General features: G+C 37.1%; 1 protein-coding gene across 2 annotated transcripts in view; it reads right to left on the reverse strand.

Annotated features, from left to right (window-relative positions):
- CERT1 (ceramide transporter 1) overlaps nt 1–26632 on the reverse strand; it is a 141936-nt gene that overhangs the window by 81102 nt on the left and 34202 nt on the right. For both annotated transcript variants that reach the window (XM_030798713.1, XM_030798712.1), the window contains exon 3: nt 8548–8664. In XM_030798713.1, coding sequence (XP_030654573.1) covers nt 8548–8664 — 117 coding nt within the window. The remainder of the gene's footprint in view (nt 1–8547; nt 8665–26632) is intronic.

The following is a 26632-nucleotide window of genomic DNA, read 5'->3' on the forward strand; positions in this document are numbered from 1 at the left end:
CATTAAAATAGAGATTCTAAGACTAACAGAACAGACTCTATAGCTTCCAACCTGACTCTAGTATAACATCACATGGCAGAGAGTAGGGCCCTGAAAGAAACCAAAGTATTTTACAACAAAATATATTTATTTGACATATTTTGAAATGGCCCCACAAAACTGTCTCTTATAGGGGAAACTTACTTCCTATAGAGAATAGAGAACCTTTCCCGATCCAGGTCTTTTTCTGATCCCGACTGAGTCTAGAGCCTTTTAAGGATCTGTATAGAAAACATTTGCCTTCTACTGCCTCTAGTGAGGCAGCCACCCATGAGACTTCATCTATGTAAGAAATAATCTTGGTCTTCACAATCCCTTGTCTTAACCCAGCCACTTCTTTCTATTGATTCTAAGCCTTCAGATAATAACTCAACAAAATGCCAATCAGAAAATATTTGAATCCACCAATGACCTTGTATGCTTCCCACCCCTTCCAAGTTTTCCTGCTTTTCTGGACTGAACCAATGTATGCCTCACATGTATTGTTGATGTTTTATGTCTCCTAAAACATAACCCAAGCTGTAACCCAACAACCTTGGGCACATGTTCTCAGGACCTCTTAGGGCTGTGTCATGGGTCATGATCCATAACCTTGACAAAATAAACTTCTAATGTCTCAGATGCCAGTTTTCAAATACTGCAGGCAGGAAAAACTGACAAATATGAAGTTACTTTATAAACCCTTGACAATTGAATTGTTTTTATTCCAGAAGACTATAAAAACTAAAGGGGGTTGGTTGGTACCTTGTTTTCCTCTTTGATTTCACCAACTTCAAAAATGCTGGTAGTTTGATACTATCTACATTGTGGTGTTTTAAAAAAATTTACTAACCGTGTATGGATTACTGCATGCAATTTGGCAGTTAACTCCCATTATTAGGAACCAAATTCTTGATTTTAATGACTGAAACATCCAGAGACAACATGAAGTTTCTTTGCTGCTTAATAAAGGTCAGTTGTGATTCTATGTACTGATTTTTCTACAACTTGAGAAAACGGCAGAGCCCCGACTACTGTGAGAACTATTAATGAGTCCTTCCCTCAAAATTTAAAACTCCTGAATGTAAAGAGGAAGTAAAATTTGATCCTGTGTCATCATCATATGATGCAAATAGGTAAATGGAGACTTGGTTCTAATACACTCATGAAATTGCTTATATGAAGTAAACACTCAAAATAATAAGTTATATTTGCATTCTTAAACACTTCCCAGTTAAACCACATTCAAATGCAAAGCTAAGTTTCATATAATTTATAAAGCAGATAAGTATAGAAAGGGTATCTGTTAAAATCCAATATTGATTTAAAATGGCACAAACCAACAGTATGACTTTATATGACCTTGATATTTAAAAACTACTAAGAGTTAATAATTCTGCCATCTAGCTATTTTAGAAGTTTCCTAAGATTATGTCAAATTTAAGACAAAAAAAATGAAAGTGTCAACTAAGTAGAATTGCTCTTAAAATTAAAAAAACACAGCAAATCAAACTGACTCTGACAGAGCATGGGGAAAATATTTCATTATGGCAAAGGCAACAAAATTTTTAAAAGATCTCTAAATGGGTCTTGAGCTTCACTTAGATGGCTCAACAATGGGGTTCTCTCAGTAAAAAACTTTTTTCACACTTCATTTTATTTCAAGTAAAATATATGTTCCTTTCAAAAAGTGTTTTCCACATAATTTCCTCAAACAGAAATCTCTAACCTTCTCAGGTTGAGAATAAACCTTTCTTTCAAAGTTCATTGATGCTTCACACGTGAATTCGGCCTTCACAAAGGGTAAGAACAATTCCATAAATATTAAATGACAAGACAATTGCCTCTAGATTCCCACTACAGAAAATCAACATCTGTAAAAATTACCATTTGGATTCTTCCTCCCTAATTTTATATTTTCATATGAATCTTTGTGTCATGGATAATTTCCACAACGTGGGGAAAGTCTGTGTGGCCCATAGGCACCAACACTTTAGGATCTACTAAGGTTGCTCCCTTATGGAAATACGAATGTCATATGATTACCATAAACTCTGTCAGAGGCTTTCAAGAAACTTAACTTTTTCAAGATGATTTTTAAATCTGCTAGCATCAGGAAAGCCTTCGTGCTAGTTTTAGGGATTTGAGGGGTTGAAGTGGGGGAGTCCATTTTTTTCATAGTAAGCAGAAACTTTGTTTCATCAAAATCACATGTATTCTAATTGTAGAAGATTCTGAAAATAATCCTATAATTTAAAAAAATAATAGCATCAAAAGATGGTTTATTATATATCTTTGATAAATTGTACAGAAAATGCTCACAGAGCCCTTTGACAATAGGTACCTCTTTACTAGAAAAATGTTTGCTTAACTTTATACAATCTTAACTTTAATTCATACAGCTTTCAGTTTTTTTTAAAGAACTTTTACAAACACTATCTCATTTGACCTCAAGACAGCATGAAAGATGGCTAAGATATTTAAAACAAACCCTATCTTTAAAAATAATTTAGCGTTGTCTCAAAATCATAAGGAGAAATGCAGAATATTAATGGATTTCACAGAATAAAGCCAGCACAATATTTCTAAATAAAATTACTGGTCTGGTATACATATGTCCTTTTCTATGTTATAAATTGAAATATAATTTTTGAATTAAGAATGACCTCGGGAATAACTTTTTTTCTGCAGGGGCTGCTGTATAATGTCACATTGAATTATGTGATTTCTAATGCATTGAGAACATTTAAATCATACAGTCATTTCATTAAAACTTTTGTTGTAGTGAGCAACCATTCTAGAATGGATGCCAAGGAGGGCAAAAACAGTAAAGCTAGACAGAAAGTATTCTGTCAGTAATCACTGTAATACAAACCATGAGGATTTTAAGGGGGAAAAGCCTTCAAATATCACAAATTTCTCCCATGAAATCCGTTTTACAATACTGTAAATTATTTCAAATAAAAAATTTGCGTGCCCAATGCTTTGCTGATTCCTAGAAAGAAGTTTAATTAGAATATGCCTGGTTCTTGGGTCAGAAAGACCTAGGTCTGAATGCTGGCTTCTTCACTAACTAGTTGATTGACCTTGGACAAGTTATTTCACCTCTCTATGCCCCAATTTCCTAATCTGTAAAAATAGGATAATAATGCTAATCTCATGAAAGTGAGGAAAAAAATGAGATAATATATATAAATTGTTTATCATGTTAGGCATACATAAATCCTCAAAAATATTAGCTATCTTCATTACCATCACCATTATTATTGTTTAGAAGTCCTGTAAAATAAAACTCATTTTGTTTGCACATGTGTATGTATGAGAGAGAGAGAACGCGTGCGCAAGAGTGGCGGGCGCGTGAATGTGCATGTGTGAAATAGATCAATACAAAGAATTTATAATCAGCATAAGGGTCTCCTGGGAAGGAAGGAAAAGAAACCCCCGACCTCTTCCTCCAGATGTTGAAAATAACTAAAACCTTCCAGGCAAGCCCTAACAAAAGCCCATCCAATGGCATCAGAACAGAAAAACACAGGTCTACTAATGGCAAGTGGTGCACTGGTGAAGTAACTATGAAATGAACTGAATAAGCTGGAATGATGGGTGCCCAGGCTAACTGCAAAGTATAATACCACTGTTTTATCATGGATAGGTTATTTTGTTGCTTATTTTTGTTAGGGTGTGGGGGTGCTGAGGGTATGGTAACACATACCGTAAACTATCATTTTTTTCCTCCTTTCAATAACTTACCAAGGCCACTTAGCTAGTATTAGTTGGTGCTAATGCAGTTTTTGCATTGTTGAAATTTGCCGTTTGATATTGGATTACATTCTTAAATAAATGTGGTTATATTATACATTATTTTAATGTGCATTTCTTGCTTTATGTTTTTTGCTAATGACTTATTACTTGCTGTTTGTATCTATTTTAGACTATGAAAATGATGTCAGACAAAAAGCAAATAAAGCAAATTCAAATGATTTTCTTATTTGAGTGCAAAATGGGTCATAAAGCAGCAGAGACAACCTGCAACATCAACAATGCATTTGGCCCAGGAACTGCTAACGAACGTACAGTGCAGTGGTGTTTCAAGAAGTCTGCAAAGGAGATGAGAGCCTTCAAGATAAGAAGTGTAGTGGCTGGCCATCGGAAGTTGACAACGACCAACTAAGACCAATCTTTGAAGCTGATCCTCTTACAACTACACAAGAAGTTGCCGAAGAACTCAATGTTGACCATTCTATAGTTGTTTGGGATTTGAAGCAAATTGAAAAGGTGAAAAAACTCGATTAAGTGGATGCTTCATGAGCTGGGTGAAAATTTTAAAAATCGCAGTTTTGAAGTGTCATCATCTCTTATTCTACATAACAATAAAGAACCATTTCTCGATCGGATTGGGACATGTGATGAAAAGTGGATTTTATACAGCAACTGGTGATGACCAGCTCAGTGGTTGGACCAAGAAGAAGTTCCAAAGCACCTCCCAAAGCCAAACTTGCACCAAAAAAAGGTCATGGTCACTGTTTGGTGGTCTGCTGCCGGTCTGATCCACTACAGCTTTCTGAAACCCGGTGAAACCATTACATCTGAAAAGTATGCTCAGCAAATCCATGCGACGCACAGAAAACCGCAATGCCTACAGCCAGCACTGGTCAACAGAAAGGGCCCAATTCTTCTTCACAACGTCTGACTGTACGTTGCACAACCAATGTTTCAAAAGTTGAACAAACTGGGCTATGAAGTTTTGCCTCATCCGCCATATTCACCTGACCTCTTGCCTACTGACTACCACTTCTTCAAGCATCTTGACAACTTTTTGCAGGGAAAACACTTCCACAACCAGCAGGATGCAGAAAATGCTTTCCAAGAGTTTGTAGAATCCCAAAGCACAGATTTTTATGCTACAGGAATAAACAAACTTATTTCTTATTGGCAAAAATGTGTTGATTGTAATGGTTCCTATTTTGATTAATAAAGATGTGTTTGAGCCTAGTTAAAATGATTTAAAAAATCATGGTCCAAAACCACAGTTACTTTTGCACTAATCTAATACACAGTAGTGCTAGGATTCAAATCCACATTTGCCAGACTCTGGAGTCTGAAATCCAGTACTGAAACAGTCACCAATATAATATACTGTCCTGTTTGACAATCCATGGGCGAAAAGAAAAATGAGTTCATATTTATCTTGCATAGGTATAGTAGGAGAACTCAGATTATACACCATAATTTGCAGGAGGTTAGCTCATGGGAATTGTTCATAAACAGTTTACTAATGGCAACAGACAGGCAAGAGAATTAACACAAAATTGAATACTTAGAAATCACAAACTGAAAGACAGTACAGTCTCAGGCAAATTAACTTAATTTTAATCTAAACCTGTTTCCTCTTCTGCAAAATAATACTTTATTTTTCAGGATAGTAGGGAGAAAATACAACACACAAAGCACTTAATACAATGATTAGTACTTGGTGATCCTCAATAAGTGGTAGCTCCTATCATTATCATCATTATGCCTGTACAATTTTATATAGAGGATCAAGACAACAGTGCACACTTAAATCGTAAAATTCCTAAACTTAGCTTCTACAATCAATATTCCTTAATGATACTGAAGAATGAATCAAGAAACATCTCACTAGCCCTGGTCTATGGGAGGAAAAAAAAACAATGACAACATTTGAAATTTCTCCTTCTTACATGTTAAATAACTCAGCAATTTACTTTTAGAATTCATATTATAAATATGAATTCACTTAAATATTCACTGATAGGCTGCTCAGTTGGCACACATCACATATTTTACTTTAGTACATTAAATAGTATTAACAACAATTAACAATGATTTCTCCTAGTATACAAACTACCTTTAAAAATAAGAAAGGGTGGCTGGGTGCAGAGGCTGACACCTGTAATCCCAGCATTTTGGGAAGCTGACATGGGCAGATCACTTGAGTTCAGGGGTTCAAGATCAGCCTGGGCAACATGGTGAAACCCTGTCTCTACCAAAAATACAAAAAATTAATTAGCCAGGCACGGTGGTGCATGCCTGTAGTCCCAGCTACTTGGGAGACTAAGGTGAGAGGATCATTTGAACCGAGGAGGCAGAGGCTGAAGTGAGCCGAGATCACACTCCATGCTGGGTGACAGAGTGACCTCATCTAAAAAAAAAAAAAAAAAAGGGGGCAAGCTTGTACAATGCATCACAACCCTGCAGTTGAGTATTTTTTTCAAGAACTAAAAATCACTCAAAATTTGTTATCTCAGCTTAAGTCCCACTGCTCTGAGAGAGACCCAAAGATTAAATCTATTCATTGTTCAAAGATGTAAAGAAATCAACAGTATAGGAGAAATATATACTTCGTGCATTAATCTTCACTAAAGAAAGAAAACACAAAACGGGAACCTTGCAAAGGAACTGTCATTGGACTTAACAGAGAAAAGTGAGCAAAATAAAATGTTTAATTAAAACAGAAAAAAACTTGCCCTGTAATAAAAATCAACTGATTAAGCCCTTAAAGGTCATCTCCATTAAAAATATAGAAATTAATTCTACTTAATAACATCTTTAATCACTACTGAGACGGCTGGCCCTGATTAAATAACATGAAACAGGCTGTTCTCCTTATAAGCACATTTAGCTTCTGTCACCTAATGTAAAACTCTTCATCCAGAAACAAGATGGTATAATTTAGTGAATTTAGTTGAAACTCCAAGTCTCTTGCTTTTCCTATATGCCATAAATGGGGAAATATATCAGTCATTCTGGTAAGTAACTTTGAATATTATCTCATTTATGTCTTACTACTACTTTTAGCAGAAGTACCAACATGGCAGCTGAGAATAAACACTAAGAAGAGGTTAATTAACATGGCCAAGCTCACACATGTCATACATGGCAGAGGCTGCATGTATGGCCTGGCTCCAGAGCATTGAGATTTTTTGAATACTAGCTCATTTCTCTTTTAAATAATAGAAAAACAATAAATTTTTTCCATATTTAGACTTTTCTGAAGTAACATTACCAAGATAACTAAGACTTAGAAAATGTTTTAAAAACTTAACACTAAAGTTTAAATATATAGTCCTAAAGCTAAAACAAACAAAAAAAGAAAGGTAACACAGTCAATTTTATTTAGGCTGGGAGAAATCTTAAATCAATAAACCAAGAAAGAAAAGCTAATACGATTGATAAAGAAGTATGCGATTGTGAAATCTCAGGTGAGACTGGTTTTTCTTGGGTGTGTGCGTGTAGGGGTGTGTGTGTGTGTGTGTGTTCTGTGCTTGTTAAAAATACCCAAAACAGTGCCTGAGATTTCACAATCGTGAGATTTCACAATCGTATACTTCATCAATCGTGTTAGTTTTTCTTTCTCAAGCCAGACTGGTTTTTCTTGGGTGTATGGGTATAGGGGTGTGTGTGTGTGTGTGTGTGTGTGTGTTGTGTGTGTGTGTGTGTTTTGTGCCTGTTAGAAATAATCAAAACAGGTGATTCAACTACAACTTTGTGAAACTCAAAACAAGTACAGGCAAGTATGTAAACAAGCAAAACTTCTCTCGAGTCATACTCAAGAATGACATGGTGGATTTAGAATATTCTCTGTTTGTTTTATCATGGTATTACTGAATTAGCTAATAATACAGATTTATTAATGTATTTCTTTAGTCTACTTAATATTTATTAACAGAAGTCAAAGACTAGCTTTAAATTATATGAATGTACCCTATATATTTATATAAAAAAGACTTTCTATAGGTTTACCATTAGATAGCCTCACATTTACAAAGAATAACTGGTTTACAAATGTTCGTACTAAGAAGTTACCCAAATAGTTATAACAAAAATTCACATTGAAGCTTTTATAAGTTAGGGTTTTATAATCCAATGTTATTTCAAAAATCCTTTTATTTAGATCATTAAAAAGGTATTTATTATGAAGCAAAACCTAAATAAAAAATTGAAATGTGTTTTATGAAAAAGGAAATATTTTTGTTTTAGTTAACAATGAAAAATATTTATCTTTTTTTTTGAGATGGAGTCTTGCTCTGTTGCCCAGGCTGGAGTGCAGTAGCCCGATCTCAGTTCACTGCAACCTCTGCCTCCCGGATTCCAGCGATTCTACTGCCTCAGCCTCCTGAGTAGGTGGGATTACAGGCGCTCACCACTAAGCACGGCTAATTTTCCTATTTTTAGTAGAAAAGGGGTTTCACCATGCTGGCCAGGCTGGTCTTGAACTCCTGACCTCAGCTGATCCACCTGCCTCGGCCTCCCAAAGTGCTGGGAATACAGGCGTGAGCCACCACGCCCAGCCGAATAATAGTTATCATAGCAAATACCCTTAGTACAACTAAAGTGTTAAAAATAAAAATTATTTCAAAAATTTACATATGAACTGCTTTAATCTTTATCACCCAAATAATGCTCAATGTTCCAGTAACTAATGTCACATGTCAACTTTTTTTTTAAGGTATTGTCAACAATCTCTTACCTAGTCCTCCATGGACAGGTAAACATTAGGGATCTTACCTTGTGCTGCTCAATGGCATCTATCCATTGCTGTCTATGATCTGGATCCTGAGCACGAAGATACCAAACACTATCATTTACACTAATATCAAATCGACATTCATCAAAATCGTGAGGCTGTGGAGAAAAAGTAGAAAATGAAAAGCAAAGCTAATTATATCCTTAGAAGTGTTACACCCCAAAACCAAAACATGAACAGACTCATTCTGTGCTGGTGGGAGCCTTGTTACTTTTTATTTTTCTACTCAAATAACTTACCTGAAGATGTCTCAGATAAGAATGTACAAAGACACAGTTACCAAAGGCCAAATTTCAGTCACTACTCTTACAAATGAGTTGTCACATGCTACAAACATCTATTTCTAAAAAGAGCTAATATTTTTCATCAAATGCTTTGAGTTAACTAGTGAGAACACCACCAAAAGGATAACTTTTATTTTTATTTATTTTTGAGGTGAGGGTCTTGCTCTATTGCCCAGGTTGGAGTGCAATGGCATGAACATAGGCTCACTCAGCCTTGAACTCCTGGGTTTAGGTGATCCTCATGCCTCCCAACTGGGACTATTGGCACACACCACCATGCCCTGCTAATTTTTAAAATTTTTTAAAAATGTAGCCTTGCTGGCTGGGCGCGGTGGCTCATGCACGTAATCCTGGCACTTTGGAAGGCCAAGGCGGGTGGATCACGAGGTCAGGAGTTCAAGACCAGCCCGGCCAAGATGGCGAAATCCTGTCTCTACTAAAAATACCAAAATTAGCTGGGCATGGTGGTGGGCACATGTAATCCCAGCTACTTGGGAGGCTGAGGCAGAGAATTGCTTAAACCCGGGAGGCCGAGGTTTCAGTGAGCTGAGATCGCACCACTGCTCTCCAGCCTGGGTGACAGAGCGAGACATCCGTCTCAAAAAAAAAAAAAAAAAAAAAAGATGGAGCCTTGCTATGTTGCTCAGGCTGGTCTCGAACTCCTGGCCTTAATCCTCCCACCTTGGCCTCTCATGTTGCTGAGGTTACAGGCACAAGCTATTGTGCCACGCTAAAAGCATATATATTTCTTAAGGCCAAAATAAGTTTTAGAGTAGACATTTACTACTTTTTTCTTACTCCATTATTCAAAAGTAAATGCCCATTAATAATTTTATTTCATTAAATATTCTTGATATCTCATTTATCAAATCTTATGAAATTTAACAAAGCAAGATAAAAATGTTAACATTTCCCTTTAAGTATCTAAAATTAACTTCTAGGCTTTTACATGTCTTTGATAGTAACAACCAGGAGCAGTTCCAGCTAAAGGAAAAAATAAAATGAATATTACGTAAGATCTACGCGAGCTATCTAGAGAAAACTCTGCATTAAGGTGTAAACATTTAGTGAAAATGTCAACTTTTTGATTCAGTGCTCTTGACTCAAGAATATAAAAAACGAGTGTTTTACATCCTTGTTTTTAATCTCAATAAATGAATTAAATTATGACAGGAATACATCACATTTACCACCTCTTTTTCCACCAGATACAGTAGAGACAGTCAGTCAATATCCTCTCCTGAAAAGATTCTTAACCTTGGAGGGAGAAGAATCTGCTCTGGGGAACACAACAGTGAACTTATTTGCTTAACAGAATTTACATCTTGTACTCCTCCCAGGGTTTATTGCTTATTCTCTCCCTCCCTTAACAACATCCACCTTTTATCTCATCAGTTTATTTAGCAAAAAGAATATAAACTAACTCTACCATTTTCTTTAGGCTATGCAACAACTTGATTAAGATAAGAAATCATGGTTCTGACTGATTAAAGGATTCAAGTTAAATGTCCTGAATCAGTATGTGCTGGACAATAATAAGCCTACAGTGAGAAGTAGAGTGTGCTAGAAAGAAGCAAAAGGGAAAAACAATGCATATCCTGCTTCAGTAATTATAAATACAGAAAGACATAAGCGATAACGTCCAACATTCATAAATAATGATCATAAATTTAACTGAATTCTAAATATCCAGGCATCTTAAGAATCAAGTCTAATTACTGAGAATAGCTTCTTGGAGGAAATGAAACATACATATGCTATGTAAAGCAGGAGTCCCCAAACTCTGGGTCACAAATCCGTGCCAGTCCATGGGCTGTTAGTAACTGGGCCGCACAGCAGGCAGTAAGCAGCAGGCAAGCAAGCATTACCACCTGAGCTCTGCCTCCTGTCAGATCAGCAGCGGCATTAGATCCTCATAGGAGCATGAACGCTACAATGAATGTGTATACAAAGGATCTAGGTTGTTCGCTCCTTATGAGAATCTAATGGTTGATGATCTCAGGTGGAAGAGTTTCATCCCAAAGCCATCCCCCATCACCCACTCCATGGAAAAATTGTCTTCCATGAAACTGGTCCCTGGTGCCAAAAAGATTGGGAAATGCTGATCTAAAGAACCAAATAAAGTAAAGCAGATGATCAGTCTATTGCTGTAAGTACCCCAGGAGTTTTAAACTTTTACTCCATGATAACGCCCATTATATTTCCAGCCAGTATTTCTTAAAATGTTTTACATTTTGTATTGTGTTAAATATCCTTATTAAAGCTTTAGAAAAATAAAAGAACATATAACTCATAATTCACCATTTTCTCTGGCAAACACCTTCCTATGCAGACAAGGCAACCATTTCTACCATCTATGATCTGAAGCATAGGTGGCACAGAAGAGAAAAGCATGAATTGTAAGTGGTATAGAAAGTCTGTGAATAACACAAAAGTTTTACATCTCAACAAAGTGAAAAAAAAAAAAAACGAGAGAAGATGAGTCTACAGGGCAAAGGAAATGACAGATTTGGTTAAGAGGATGTATTATGCAATGAAGCTCACATCACTATATTACACACACATATGTGCCCCAAACTTATAACAGATTGTTTGATTCAGTAACAATCAATCCTGTCTTTATTAAAAATTTTGATATTTTGCTCATTATACAGTAATTTAGTCCTTTTAAAAAATATTGCAATAAAATATTTATCTTGATTATTGAGTTTTTTCTTGCTTCCTTAAATTTTGTGATTGAGGTAAGTCCCTCACTGGTCTCATCCTCCTTGTCTTGGTGCTGAGAAGTAATTATAAGAAAGAAACAAATGCAGGATAGAGGCCAAAATTAGATGGAAAACATTGAGAGGTGACAAATATAAGATATGATCTAAGGCAGCAGTCCACAAACTTTTTGGCACCAGGGATTGGTTTCATGGAAGACAGTTTTTCCAAAGACAGGTTGCGGGGGAATGGTTCCGGGATGAAACTGTTCCACCTTGATCATCAGGCATTAGATTCTCATAAGGAGCGTGCAACCTAGATCCCTTGCATACATAGTTCACGATAGGGTTCGCGCTCCTATGAGAATCTAATGCTGCTGTTGATCTGACAGGAGGCAGAGCTCAGGAGGTAATGTCAGCTTGTCTGCCACTCACCTCCTGGTGTGTGGCCTGGTTCCTAACAGGCCATGGACTGGTACTGGTCTGTGGCCTGGGGTTTGGGGACCCCTGATCTAAAGGAAAAAAGACTAAAAAGTTTAAAGAAGAATTAAGGTGACAAGTGATGAAAAGAGGGCTGACAGAGCTAAGTTAAAAAAACAAAAAACAAAGTTAAAAACATGGGAAACAACAACAAAAAGCCAGGTTTAAAAAGTCATGGATGGCTCACGCCTGTAATCCCAGCACTTTGGGAGGCCGAGGTGGGTGGCTCGCGAGGTCAGGAGATCGAGACCATCTTGCCCAACACGGTGAAACCCCGTCTCTACTAAAAATACAAAAATTAGCTGGGTGTGGTGGCGCGTGCCTGTAGTCCCAGCTACTCGGGAGGCTGAGGCAGGAGAATCGCTTGAACCCGGGAGGTGGAGGTTGCAGTGAGCCAAGATGGCGCCACTGCACTCCAGCCTGGTGATAGAGCAAGACTCCATCTCAAAAAAAAAAAAAAAAAAGTCATGGACATGTTAAACAGATTTGAGAAAAGCACAAAATGAAAGAAATATAATAATGTAGATTATCAAAGGAGATAAAGCAAATACTTTAGCTGGTGTTTTCAAACATGAAAATATAACACACATAACAGAAAGACACACTATGCCCAGGAAAAACAGACACAGAAAGATCAATACAAATATATATTCTGTAAAGTTAATTAATTTCAAGAATAAAGGAAATGCTATAGGACACTGTTTCTCAAGGTTTTTGCATTACCACACCCTCTACCCCACAATTAAATACTGAGGATAAGATTTTTGTCCATTAGAATTTTTGGGGGCCATAAACCATTGTTTTATCTAAGATTTCACCCCTCCTCAAGAACCAAGTATCACCACCACTAAGAATGCATGCTACAGGAAAAAGACATCTATAAAAAGGTGGGTTCCATATTTTCTCATGTCAACATTCACTGTTAAGGACAAAAAAATTTCAAAAGGTGAATAAATCCATGGCACTTATATCCACTCCCTACCAAAATAACCTTATAGGAACAAAAGAGACATAAATGTCCAAAAGAAAAAGTAAAAACTTATCACCAAAATTCACAGTTGGAATGCGGTAAATGACTTAACAGGTGTTACCAAAACACCAGGGGTTTGGTCCAGGTCCTGCTGCTCACAGCACAGCAAGCCAATCACTGAGACAATAATTACTGCCAGGGAAGAAGGCTTTATAGGGTGCTAAAGCTGAGATGGGAGGTCAGTCTCAAATCTATCTTCCTGACTAACTAAAATCAGGGGTCTACAGAGGAGGGAAAAAATATAACCATGTGTGGAAACATAAGAATCAGGGAGGGGTAAGGAAAAGGAGTTGCTCAACAGGAAGCAAGTGGTCGGTTAGGCACTTATGGCAGGTAAGAGTTCTGGCATCTCATTGTCCAGATGCAGTGATCTGGTAAGTTTTCAGTTCTTTGATACTACCTGGGAGGCCTGATGGTTGGCTTCCTGAGAAAGGAATTCAGATAAGACAAATGTAACTTTCTCAAGTTTCACGACTGGGAGGGTCAAGTGCTAGGTTTACGCAAAAGAAACTATAAACATCAGTTCTATGCGAAAACTGGACCAGTTTCACAGGCTTGAGAAAACTGAAAATTAAAAATCTACAAGGGAAAAGAACAAAAAAGAATCAAGCCAATTTGCACATAACATTGGAGAAGTAAAGGAACTGGAGGCATCAGGTAGCATTAGAGGTTAAGGCATGGATGGAGCTGAGACCGAATTGATTGAGTCATTAAAAGGTGCAACTAGACCCCTGAAACCCCACATGCCCATACCTCCACATAGTAACATTAGAGTCCCCACTCTCCACTCTCTGGACAGACTAAATCAGACATTCTTACAGAGAATAGGGTACAGGGTGCTATGGAGGATGGGGGTGAAGGGAAGCAGATAAAGAAAAGTCTTCATATTTAAGGCCTCTTTCCCCTTCTTGGCACCCAGAAGGCTAGGGCCCAAACTTGCTATGTTGCCCAGGGTGGTCTGGTAAAGACATGAGCAGTGCTTTTTTTGTTTTGTTTTGTTTTGGACACAGTGTCGCACTTTGTGACCTAGGCTGGAGTGGTGCAATCTTGGTTCACTGCAATCTCTGCCTCCTGGGCTCACATGATCCTCCCACCTCAGCCTCTGGAGTAGCTGAGACCACAGATGCATGCCACTACGCCTGGATAATTTTTGTATTTTTTGTAGAAACAAGGTCTTGCCATGTTGCCGAGGCCCTGGTCTCGAGCTCCTGGACTCACACAACCCATCTGCCTCGACCTCCCAAAGTGCTGGGACTACAGGCGTGAGCCACCGCACGTGGCCCAGAGTTTTATACTCAGAATTTTAGGTTCTCTTTCTCTGGCACTGTAATTTAGGATTATCTCCTTACTATCTAGGTTCTTTTGCCTGGTTCCTACACCTAAAATGATGGCAGGTTTTCTTTAACGGAGTTTTAGCTCTCTCACATCTCTGCCATGATGGACAGTGACTGAGATCATGGTTCAGACTGCTCTCAGTCAGGTGCACACGTGCATGGTTCAGGAGTCAACCAGAGACTTGAAGAGTTTATATATACAATTTTGAGATTCCTTCCTCTAGCTTTCTCCTTTTTCAAGTTTTCAACTTGCTTTCTAATAGCCCTGGTTAAAGCAAGTAACTTTCCCAGGTTCTACCAGTCAGAAAAATGGTGGGCTGATTTTTCTGTTAGAGTTACAGACATTTAGCACCACCATCACAATAGAGATTTGACCCTATTCTACCCTGACAGTAGGATATCTGATAATTTCCAAATATCCTGCCAAACACTTGTGAAGGCTAAAGACTTAAAATTGTCTAAGTCTAGCATCTCTTTTTTGTTTTTACAAATAAACACAAAATATTAGAATTTCTTTACTCAACAAGACAGTTAAATAAATCCTATTAGGTTCAAACAAGATGAATCAATCAGTGCTCTAAATTGTAAGCCACAGAAATTGATTCTTGCTCACTCAAGAAGAAAAGGAATTCATTTAGAAGGTATTAGGCAGTTCATATTGCTAAGAAATACAAAGAACTGAGATCAGAAAATGGAAAGGCACCAAGGTAGACTAGGCAACAAAAACCCCTGCTGGGATTGCACCACAGGTGCCATTTGTATGGACAGGACTGCTTCCACTTCTGGACCTTGTAAGCCACTACTGGCACTGCTTCTACTGGAAACTGCATGCTCCTGCTGCCAGCACTATCAGAAGAAAAACTTCCTGTCTCTTGATTCTCTATATTGGTCCTGTTATAGAATCAAAGTAAGGCTGGAGAGGAAAACAAGGAAAAGGGGGGGTAGAGAAGGACAGTGCAACAGTCTGATAGGTTAGGCCTAATTCATATGCCCATATGCTAACTAAGGGGAGTTAACAAGATAGGAGATTGTAGGATAAAGGAAGCAATTAAGTATCTGGTCTTTACAGATCATTTGAAGGAGACCTTCCACTCACATAGTGGGGAATTCCTCAAAAGAAAAAAGGATTTTGATGATAAGAATGCCACTTAACAATCTATTATCTCTCTTAAATCCACCCTTCTATATACCGGTTTGTGCTACCGGAACTGGGATGCTGCAAACTATATTTCTCCTCTGCCAGCCCCCTTTTATTAGGTTCTGTCAATGTAGGACATTAGATAAGGATTAGAAGCCAGGAACAAGATAGAAGGAACTTGCACCTTGCTGTCTGCATACTGTTTCCATCAGCATCTGCCCAGCAAAAGTCCTTAGCCCTGGCAGTGGCAGTCAGTTCAACTCAAAAGGTTCTTTTAAAACTCCCTGGACCAGCTTCATCTAGATACCTCAGAGGTGCCAGTACCAGCTACGCATGGGCCACTTCTTAGTTGTATGAAGTGTCGCTCCACAACATTTCCTTTACAGATTAGTGGGATATTAGAGTATAAGATACATGAGCTATAATCCCCCTTCTAGCTGTCTGAGACCCAGCTGCACAAAGCACTTCCTTTAAGCTTCAGAGATAAGAATAGCAGATAAAGAGCAACCCTCTCCAGCTGAGCCTCAACTCTTCAGAGATCCTTTCTCTAAGTTCCAGAAGTACTCATTAGCTAGGTGGCCCTTTCAGCTCAGAGGTTCATTAAGCCTCATTCCAGGAGGGTCCTAAGGTAATGATACGAACACCAGCAGGCAGCAACTTTTCTTCTGAGTCCACCTCTGCAGGACTATCCCATCCCTCCATACTTACAGGTTCTGATAACCCAAACCACTTCCCTTTGTTCTTGTAGTCTAAGAATTAGAAGCTAGTCCTTGCAATTATCACTTCTGTATTACCTCAATGTTTTTCTTTTATTCTTTCACTTCTCCCACAACTGTTGGAACAATTTCCTATATTAAACACTTTCTGCTAAAATACCTAATGTGGTTTCTGGTTCCAGGTGATCCTCTTTATTGAATGCCGAGCATAAAATTCAGAAAACTAATGTCCACACAAAAACATACAGAAAAATATTCATAAAAGCTTTATTTGTAACAGCCCCAAACTGGAAACAACCCAAATGTCCTTCAACTGGTGAATGCCTAAATCGTGGTATAGAGATGGAATACTACTCAGCAATAAAAAGGAACCAATTATTGATACATTCAACAACTTAGTGGATTCTCAAGGAAATTAGGCTGAGTGAAATAAGCCAATCTCAAAAAGCTATATACTGTATGATTCCACTTTTATAAAATCCTCAAGATAATAAAATTATAGGACTGCAGAACAGCTTAGTGGTTTCCAGTGGTTAGGGATTAGAGAGTAGAATGAAGGGAGAAAGTTGTAACTATAAAGAGGTAGCATAAGAAGCTGGACGTGGTAGCTCACGCCTGTAATCCTAGCACTTTGGGAGGCTGAGGCGGGCAGATAGCTTGAGCTCAGGGTTCAAGACTAGCCTGGTGAACATGGCGAAACCCCATCTCTACCAAAAATACAAAAATTAGCTGGGCATGGTGGTGCATGCCTGTAGTCCCAGCTACTTGGGAGGCTGAGTCCAGAGGATCACTTGAACCAGAGAGGCAGAGGCTGCAGTGAGCCAAGATTGTGCCATAGCACTCCAGCCTGGGCAACGAAGTGAGACTGTCTGCAAAAAAAAAAAAAAAAAAGGTAGCATAAGAAATCTCTGGGGCGATAAAACAGTTCTGTAATTTGATTGTGATGATTGTTACAAGAACCTAAGTGATAAAATTGCATAGAACTACACAGATGCACAGATGAGTATATGTAAAACTGGTAAAATATAAATTAAGGTGAGTTGTACCAATGTTAATTTCCTGTTTTTGATATTTTACTATAGCTATGTAAAATCAGACCATAGATGGAAACCAGATGAATAAATGGAACCCATCTACTCTATTTTTACAAGATTTTAAGAATGTACAATTACTTCAAAATTTTACAAAAGTTTTTTTAAGTGAAAAACATAAAAATTGAACAAAATGCAAAAAGTGGTTGGCCCTTAGTGTTGGAATTACAACTGGTTTTCTTCTTCAGCAATTTTTGTATTTGGTAAGAGTTTGATAATGGATAGACATTACTTTTGTAATGAAACAAATTAATGTTATAAGAAGGCAGAGCCAGATGGAGAAAGAGGACTCTCCAGTGATCATCCCCCTGTAGAAACATCATTTTGAATAACTATCCATGCATGAACACATCTTCAAAAGAGCTAAGAAAACCAAGTGAAAGTTCACAATACCTGTTTATGGCATATTAATAAGAAAATACCCATTGAAGAGGGTAGAAAGGATAATTTTACAGTATCTGTGTCATACCTCCCACAATTCTAGTCAGCAGAATGCAGAGGTATCTCCTCTGCTTGGGGAAAAAGACAGAAGTGTAGTACTTTCCCTTGGTCCCTAATACTGGGCCTGCCACAGTAAAAATCCAGTGCCAGGCAGACCCTTCATGGTAACTGAATCCAGGTTGGTATCTGTGAACTGAATCTCCTCACCTATCCCAGTGACAGGTGGTAAACTGTAGCCCTCACAAAATGGACTCAATCTCTGGCTCCCATCACCGCTGGATGATGTCAGCAGCCTCAGGTTTCAGTCAAGCCTCAGTAACAGGTAGGCCTCATGATTTTCAGATGCACCCCAGAGCTGTGCCAGCTGTGGTAACAACAGATGCTAGTCTATCGTTATACTGACCATGGTAATTCTGGGTATAGAAAGCCTAAGGCTGTAACAGTTGCAACAGTCATGGGCTTAGAGATCACACCAGATGACCTGCCCAGGATCTAACAACAGGCTTACTGATAAAGAGCCAGATAAAGCCAGGCTGCAAACATTCCAATAACTACCTATTTCTTCAACATGCAGATATAGATGCACAACAGGAAGGATCAAGAACAATCAGGGAAACATGACCTTATCAAATAGACAAAATAAACTTCCAATGACAAACCCAAAAGAGATGGAGATGTCTCAAAAGTCTAACAAAGAATTCAAATAGCTATTTTAAGGAAGCTCAATGAACTTAAGAAAATACACAGAAACATTGAACAAAATGAGGAAAATAGCAAATGACCAGAATGAGAAAATTAATGGATTGAAATAATAATTAAAAGAAAATCAAACAGAAATACTGGAGCTGAAACATACAATGAATAAAATGAAAAATGCAATAAAGAACATCAATAGCAAAATCAAAGAAGCAAAAGAATCTGTGAACTTGAAGGCAGGTTATTTGAAAATATATGGTCAGGAAAAAAAGAAGTAAGATTGAAAAGGAATAAAAGAAAGCTTACGGAATTTATGAGATAGCATTAAAAGCAAATTTTTGAGTCATAAGAGTTCAAGAGGGAGTAGAGAAAGGCAAACAGGTAGAAAGGTTATTCAAAGAATAAGAACAGAAAACTTTGAAAACCTGGGTTCAAAATTTGGTAAAGAATATGCAATAATGATGTAAATTGTAACATCAAAAATTCAGAACATTGAGCGACAGTGTAGTAAAAAGAGTTTATTTTTAGGTTGTTATCAGTTTAAAATAATTTTTTTTGGTAAACCTTATGGTAATCACAAAGCAAAAACCTGCAATAAATACAAAAAATAAATATAAAGCAAGGAATCAAATGTACTATTAGAGATAATCACTTAGCCACAATGACAGTTAAGAATGGAAAACAATTAGGAAACCAGTGGCAGCAGTTAAGTCCTTACCTATCAATACATAAATACCTTAAATATAAACGGATTAAATTCTCCAATCAAAAGACACAGAGTGACTGGTTGAATTTTTAAAAAGACCCATCTATATATTGCCTATAAGGGACTCATTTCAACATATACATACTGAAAGTAAAGAGATTTAAAAAGATATTCTATGCAACTAGAAACCAAAAGACAGCAGGAATAGCTATACTTCTATCAGATGAAATAGACTTTAAGTCAAAAACTGTAAAAAAGAGACAAAGGTTATTATATATTGATAATTCAGCAAGACGATATCACAATTATAATATGCATCCAACATTGGAACACCTAAATATATAAAGCATACATTAACAGATCTGGAGAGAAAGACTACCACACACCATAATAGTAGGGAAATTCAACACCTCACTTGCAGCAATGGACGGATCATCTAGAGAGAAAATTAACAAGAAAACATCAGAATTAAACTATACTCTGGACCAAATGGGCCTAACACATATATACAGAATATTTCAGTTGCAGAATATATTATTCTTCTTAACTACACATGGGACATTCCTCACAATAGATATGTTAGATCACAAAACAAATCTTAACAAATTTAAGAAAATTGAAATAATATAGAGTATCTTTTCTGACCATAATGGTATAAAACTAGAAGTCAATAAAAGGAGGAGCTTTGGAAAATTCACACATACATGGAAATTAAACATCATGATCAAGTGATGCAATGATCCAACAATGGTTCAACACAAACAAATCAGTAAATGTGGTACATCACATTAACAGAATTGACGGACAAAAACCCTATGATCAATAGATGCAGAAAAAGCACTGGACAAAATTCAACTCCTTTCATAAAAGCACTCAACGAATTAGTTACAGAGGAAATGTACCTCAACACACTAAAGGCCATATGCAACAACTCACAGCTAATACACTGAACAGGGAAAAGTTGAGTTTTTCCTCCAAGATCCTGAACAAGACAAGAATACCGACTCTTGCAACTTTTATTCAGCATAGTACTAGAAGTCCTAGCCAGAACAATTAGGCAAAACAAAGAAATAAGTTAAATTGTCCCTGTCTGCAGATTACATGACCCTTATATATAGAAAACCCTAAAGACTCCACCAAAATACTATCAGAACTAATAAATAAATTCAGAAAACTTGCAGGGAACAAAATCAACATAAAAAAATCACTAGTGTTTCTATACACTAACAGTGAACTATCTGGGGAAAAAAAAGAAGAAAATAATCCCATTTAGAATAGCTACAAAAAGAAAATAAAATACTTAGGAATAAATTTAACCAAGGAAGTGAAAGATCTCTACACCGAAAACTGTAAAACATTCAAGAAAGAAATAGAAGACAAAAATAAATGGAATGACATCCCATGTTGATGAATTAGAAGAATTTATACAGTCTTGTGTCACTTAGCAATGGGGATATGTTCTGAGAAATATGCTGTTTGGTGATTTCGTCAGCTATACATATCCAGATGGTACAGCCTACTACTCCTACTACTCACCTAAGCTATACAGTATAGCTTATTGCTTCCAAGCTACAAACCTGGATGGCATGTTACTCTACTGAATACTGTAGACAATTATTATACAAGGGTAACTATTTGTGTATCTAAAAATAGAAATGGTTATACATTAAGCTGTGGTCTTATGATGGCTACAACATCATTAGGTGATAGAAAATTTTCAGCCCCATTATGACCTTACTGGATTACTGGCTTAGAAGTGGTATGCTGGGCAGACGTGGTGGCTCATGCCTGTAATCCCAGCATTTTGGGAGGCTGAGGCAGGCGGATCACGAGGTCAAGAGATTGAGACCATCCTGGCCAACATGGTGAAACCCCACTTCTACTGAAAATAAAAATATTAGCTGGGCATGGTGGCACACGCCTGTAGTCCCAGCTACTCGGGAGGCTGAGGTAGGAGAATTGCTTGAACCTGAGAGGCAGAGGTTGCAGTGAGCCGAGATTGCGCCGCTGCACTCCAGCCTTGTGACAGAGTGAGACTTGGTCTCAAAAAAAAAAAAAAAAAAAAAGAAGTGGTATGCTGATGACTGAAACATCACTGTGTGACACATGACTGTACTGTTAAAATGTCTACACTACCCAAAGCAATCTACAGATTCAATGCAATCCTTCTTAAGATACCAATGACATTTTTCATAAAAACAGAAAAGGTAATCCTAAAATTCATGTGGAACCACAAAAGACCCCAAATAGCCAAAGGAATCTTGAGCAAGAACAATGCTGGAGGGGATCACACTACCTGACTTCAAAATATACTACACAAAACTATAGGAATCAAATCAACAGGTAACTAGCATAAAAATAGACACACAGACCATTATAATAGAATAGAGCCCAGAAATAAATCCGTGCATTTACAACCAACTAATTTTTGACAGAGATGTGAAAAACACACAATGGGGAAAGGACAGTCTCTTTAACAAGTAGTGTTAGGGACACTGGATATCCACATGCAGAAGAATGAAATTAAATGCTTACTTCTCACTATATGCAAAATTCAACTGAAAGTGAATTAAAATCTGAAATATAAGACCTAAAACTATGAAACTAGTAGAAGAAAGCACAGGAGCAATGCTCCATGACGTTGACCTGGCAAGAATTTTTTGAATGAAGCCTCAAAAGCATAGGCAACAAAATAAAAAATAGATGAGATTTCAACAAACTAAAAAGCTTCTGTACAGCAAAAGAAGCAATCAACAAAGTGAAGAGAAAACCCACAGAATGGGAGAAAATATCTGCAAACTATGTATATGATAAGGGATTAATATCTGAAAGATATCAGGAACTCAACTCAATAACAAGAAAATAACCCAATTAAAAAAATGCACAAACACCTGAATAAACGTTTCTCAGAAGAAAACATATAAATTGTCAACAGGTATATGAAAAAATGCTCAATGTCATAAATCATCAGGCAAATACAAATGAAAACCATAATGAGATATTATCTCCTGTTGGAATGGCTATTAGCAAAAAGACAAAACAGAGTTAAGTGTTGGCAAGAGTGTGGAGAAAAGGGAATCCTCCTACACTTGTTGGTAATGTGAATTAGTAGAGCCACTAAGGAAAACACCATGGTGGTTCTTCGAAAAATTAAAAATAGTACCACCATATAATTCAGTAATGCCACTCCTCAGTATATATCTAAAGTAAATAAAATCAATATGTTGAAGAGACATCTGTACTTCCTACTTTTATTATAGCTATTCACAACAGCCAAGATATGGAATCAACCTCAATGTCCACTAACAGATGACTGGATAAAGAAAACATAGTATATGAACACAATGGAATACTATGCAGCCATTTTTTTTGTTGTTTTTTTAAGACACAGGGTCTTGCTCTGTTGCCCAGGCTGGAGAGCAGTGGCATGATCACAGCTCACTGCAACCTTGAACTCTTGGGGTGAAGTGATCCTCCTGCCCCACCTTCCTCAGTAGCTAGGACTGGAGACACATTCTACCATGCCTAGCTCCTTTTTTAAATTTTTTGTAGCGACAGGGTCTTGCTATGCTATGCTGCTCAAGCTGTCTTTGAAATCCTGTCTTCAAGTGATCCTCCTGTCTGGACCTCCCAAAGTGCTGGAATTATAGACATGAGCCACGAAATCTGACTGATTCAGGAATTTAAAAGAAGAAAATACTGTCATTTTTGACAATATGAATGAATCTGGAGGGCATTAAATGAAACAAGCCTGGCACAGACAGACAACGCATTATTTCCCTCATATGTAGAATCTTAGAAAAGTTGATCTCATGGAAGTATAGAGTAGAATGGTAGTTACCAGAGTCTGGAGTGTTTAGCAGGTGAGGAGGGTTAGGGAGATGTTGGTTAAAGGGCACATACTTAAGGTTAGATAGGAGGATTAAGTTTAAGAGACAAATTGTACAACATGGTGACTATAGTTAATGAGTACATACTATGTTCTTGAAAAATGCTGAGAGTGGATGCTCAGTATTCTCACTGCAAAAATGGTAACTATGTGAGGTAATATATTTGTTAGCTAGACTTAACCATTTCACAATGTATATATACTTCAAAAAAGCACGTTGTATACAATAAATACATGTTACATGTCAACTTTTAAAATTAAATTTTTTTAAATGTAAAAAAAAATGTTACTTTAAAATAAAAGAGCTGGCTGTCAATCTTAATCATTGTTATGAAGGAAGAGAAAGACCCTCTCATATTATTTTATACCCAGTACCTGTTCTAAGAAAAAACAACAAGGAAGTAAAACCAAAGACAGGCAGCTCAGTGCCAGGCCCAAAACCGGACCTGGGCCTGCCTGGCCTAAACCCAGTAGTTAAAAATCAACTCATAACTTAAAAACTGATGTTATTCATAGATTCCAGACATTGTATAGAAGAACACTGTGAAACTCCCTGACCTTCTCTGTTTCTCTCTGACCACCAGTGCATGCAGCCCGGTCACGTACACCCTCCTTGCTCAAATCAGTCACGACCCTTTCATGTGAAATCTTTAGTGTTGTGAGCCCTTAAAAGGGACAGAAATTGTGCACTGGAAGAGCTCGGATTTTGAGGCAGTAGCTTGCTGATGCTCCCAGCTGAATAAAGCCCTTCCTTCTATAATTCGGTGTCTGAGTTTTGTCTGCAGCTCGTCCTGCTGCAGTTATAGTTTGGTGAAATAAAGTCATAATGAAAATACCTGACAGTAGAACCCACAGCTTAACCAAGTAGAAGAGCTGTTCTCTTAGTACATCACAAAAGTCAGTTAAAAATAAATGATTTTAGGCACTAATCCAATCTGAAGAATAATGAATTTAGCCTGCCCAGTGGATGATTGTCTCATGTAGTCTATTAGACTCCCTCTACTAGAGAGACAGTCTCTTTAACAAATAGTGTTAGGAAAAACAGATATCCACATGCAGAAGAATGAAATTAAATGCTTACTTCTCACCATATGCAAAATTCAATTGAAAGTGAAATAAAATCTGAAATATAAGACCTAAAACTATGAAACTGGTAGAAGAAAGCTCCTATGCCTTCTTCTACTAGAGGGAGTCTAATAATCTAATAGACTACATGAGTCTAATAATCTCATGTAGTCTATTTGAGGGAGCCTAATAGACTACATGAGATTATCATCCACTGGGCAGGCTAATGACACAATGAGGACTGAGGTGTTAAAGGAGGCCAACTAGCTATATCCAGTACCTAACATACATGGTATGATCCTGGGAAAATACCCACAGTCCAAGGCATGTAAACAAAGTTTTGCAAATCTAGAAACTACATCTTGTCAGTGCCCCAGACATAGAGAGACTCTTAAGTCTAACCTACGATGCTTCTAAGAGATTTAGGAATGTATCAATGAACATACCATACTGACAATTTAATGATTTATAGCAAAGAACAAATGCCATGATAACCAGACATTTCAATTTTCTGGTAAATGTGCTCCTTTTAAGAATCCTATCCAGAAAAATCAAATATAAAAGTTTCAGCATGGGATCAAAATAAAGAGAGTGAAAAGACTTTTAGTGACCAGTAGCACCAAATTTAGTGTAATGTTTTCCCAATTTTCGTTTTAAGTGATAGAACCCTGTCTGCTGCTGCCCCACCTTCCCAAATCTTAACTTGAATACTTACATATTTTTAACATGTATGGGAATGGGGAAGGAAGAAGAGCCCTACCATTTTCTTTCTCCTCAAGATCATTGTCACTCTCACCAAATGGCTCCTGAGGCATTTTCACAAAACAGGGTGAATACCACGATTAACATATCCTTTGAAAATTACACTGTTCCTGGGGTCCCTTTTCTTAAAACTTGCCAAAGGTCTGTTCTTTTAGATACTTGTTTTCCTGCTTGGGGCTTAATATTAGCCTTTTTTTTTCTTTTTTCAACAATTACCAATTTAGCTTTCCTTGGAATCAGTATATTCATATACAGAACTTGCTTATGTTACTTTCCAGCCTATCAAAGATCAGAGATGGTATATAAACTTTTGTAACCTTAGGCAATTTAAACTCTCTGAAGTTCCAATTCCTTATCTACGAATGTGGGGGTAATAATAAAACTTATTTCACTGGATTTTTGAGAGGACAGAATGTGATAATCCACATTTTGTATGTGCAAATAGTGAAAACATTTTAAGCGATCTTTAGAATAGTAAAAGCACTCAAATGTCAGCTATATACTTTAAAAAACCTATTTTTTATTCAATAAAAAATCAAGTTTTAAAAAACACTAATTTAGTTTTGAAACAATACAAGCTTCTCTAAAACATCTGTCTATCAATTCATAGGGATTATTTATTTAACATAAAAACACAAACAAAGGTGGACAAAAGAAACATGTTTTAGATAATCTGGCAGCATAAAACATTTTAAGTTGTAGATGAATTAAATGGTGAGTTAAAGAGGTTGTTTTCTTGATTCCAATTTGTAACACTGGGCTTCAGATAACCGTATCCCAACTCTGTTAGGATATAAGAGCATAGGAATCGTGATTTTTTTTGCACCTATCACTATCTACTACCATGTGTTTAGTATATATAACAGACTGATTATTAAAAGGAAAACCAAATCATGTCACTCCTCTGTTCAAAGTCCTTCAATGCTCTCCATGACAAATTCTATACCCCTGACTTAACCTCAGAGCCGCTCTTTCCTCTTCCTAGAATACTCTCCTCCAAATATATTCATTGTTTAGCTGTTACTTCCTTAAGGTTTTGACTCAAGTGAATCCCTTCCTTTGCCACCTTATCTAAAATTTTAACCTCTAACTCCCACCTATTCACACATGCTTCTCATCCGATTTAAAGGCTTGAAAATAAGAAACTAGAGCAAAGGTAGTTATGTAATCAAAATGATAACTTGTTGGATATATCAAAACCATCAGAACTGGATAGTAAAATACTTCTGCTAGTCAGGGAACTCCCTCAAACAACACTGGAGACAGTGAAAAATACTTCGGTTTTTCTTTTCCATGCATAATGCCCTTCCTTGGAGGCAAAACTGATGCCTTGTTCTGTGTAACTATGGAAAAGCCTGCACAACACATTCAAAAGTCAAGGGGAAAAAATACTTTGTACTCTGAGATGGGGGAAAAAAAAATCCAGTCATCTCATTAGTTTTAAAGTCCCCCAAATTCCCAAATTAACAAAACCTTGAGCTGTTCCTTTAACTACTGACTCCCTATGTCCTTGACTTCTGCAAAGGTGTTATCTGAAGATACACGATAACTTTTGCAGATATGATAATCATATGCAAAGTATGAAAAACTGTTGTTTTTCCTACTATGTAGAGATTAGATGGAAACTTTGGAATCTTATTTTCCCCCCTTTAAAACTGACAGCATTTTTATTTGGAGAGTTGGTTCTTCTGAAGTCTGTATTCTCTTGTAAACCATCTTTGTAAGTAAATTT

Source organism: Nomascus leucogenys, chromosome 18 (assembly GCF_006542625.1).
Source record: "Nomascus leucogenys isolate Asia chromosome 18, Asia_NLE_v1, whole genome shotgun sequence".
Taxonomy (NCBI): Eukaryota; Metazoa; Chordata; class Mammalia; order Primates; family Hylobatidae; genus Nomascus; species Nomascus leucogenys.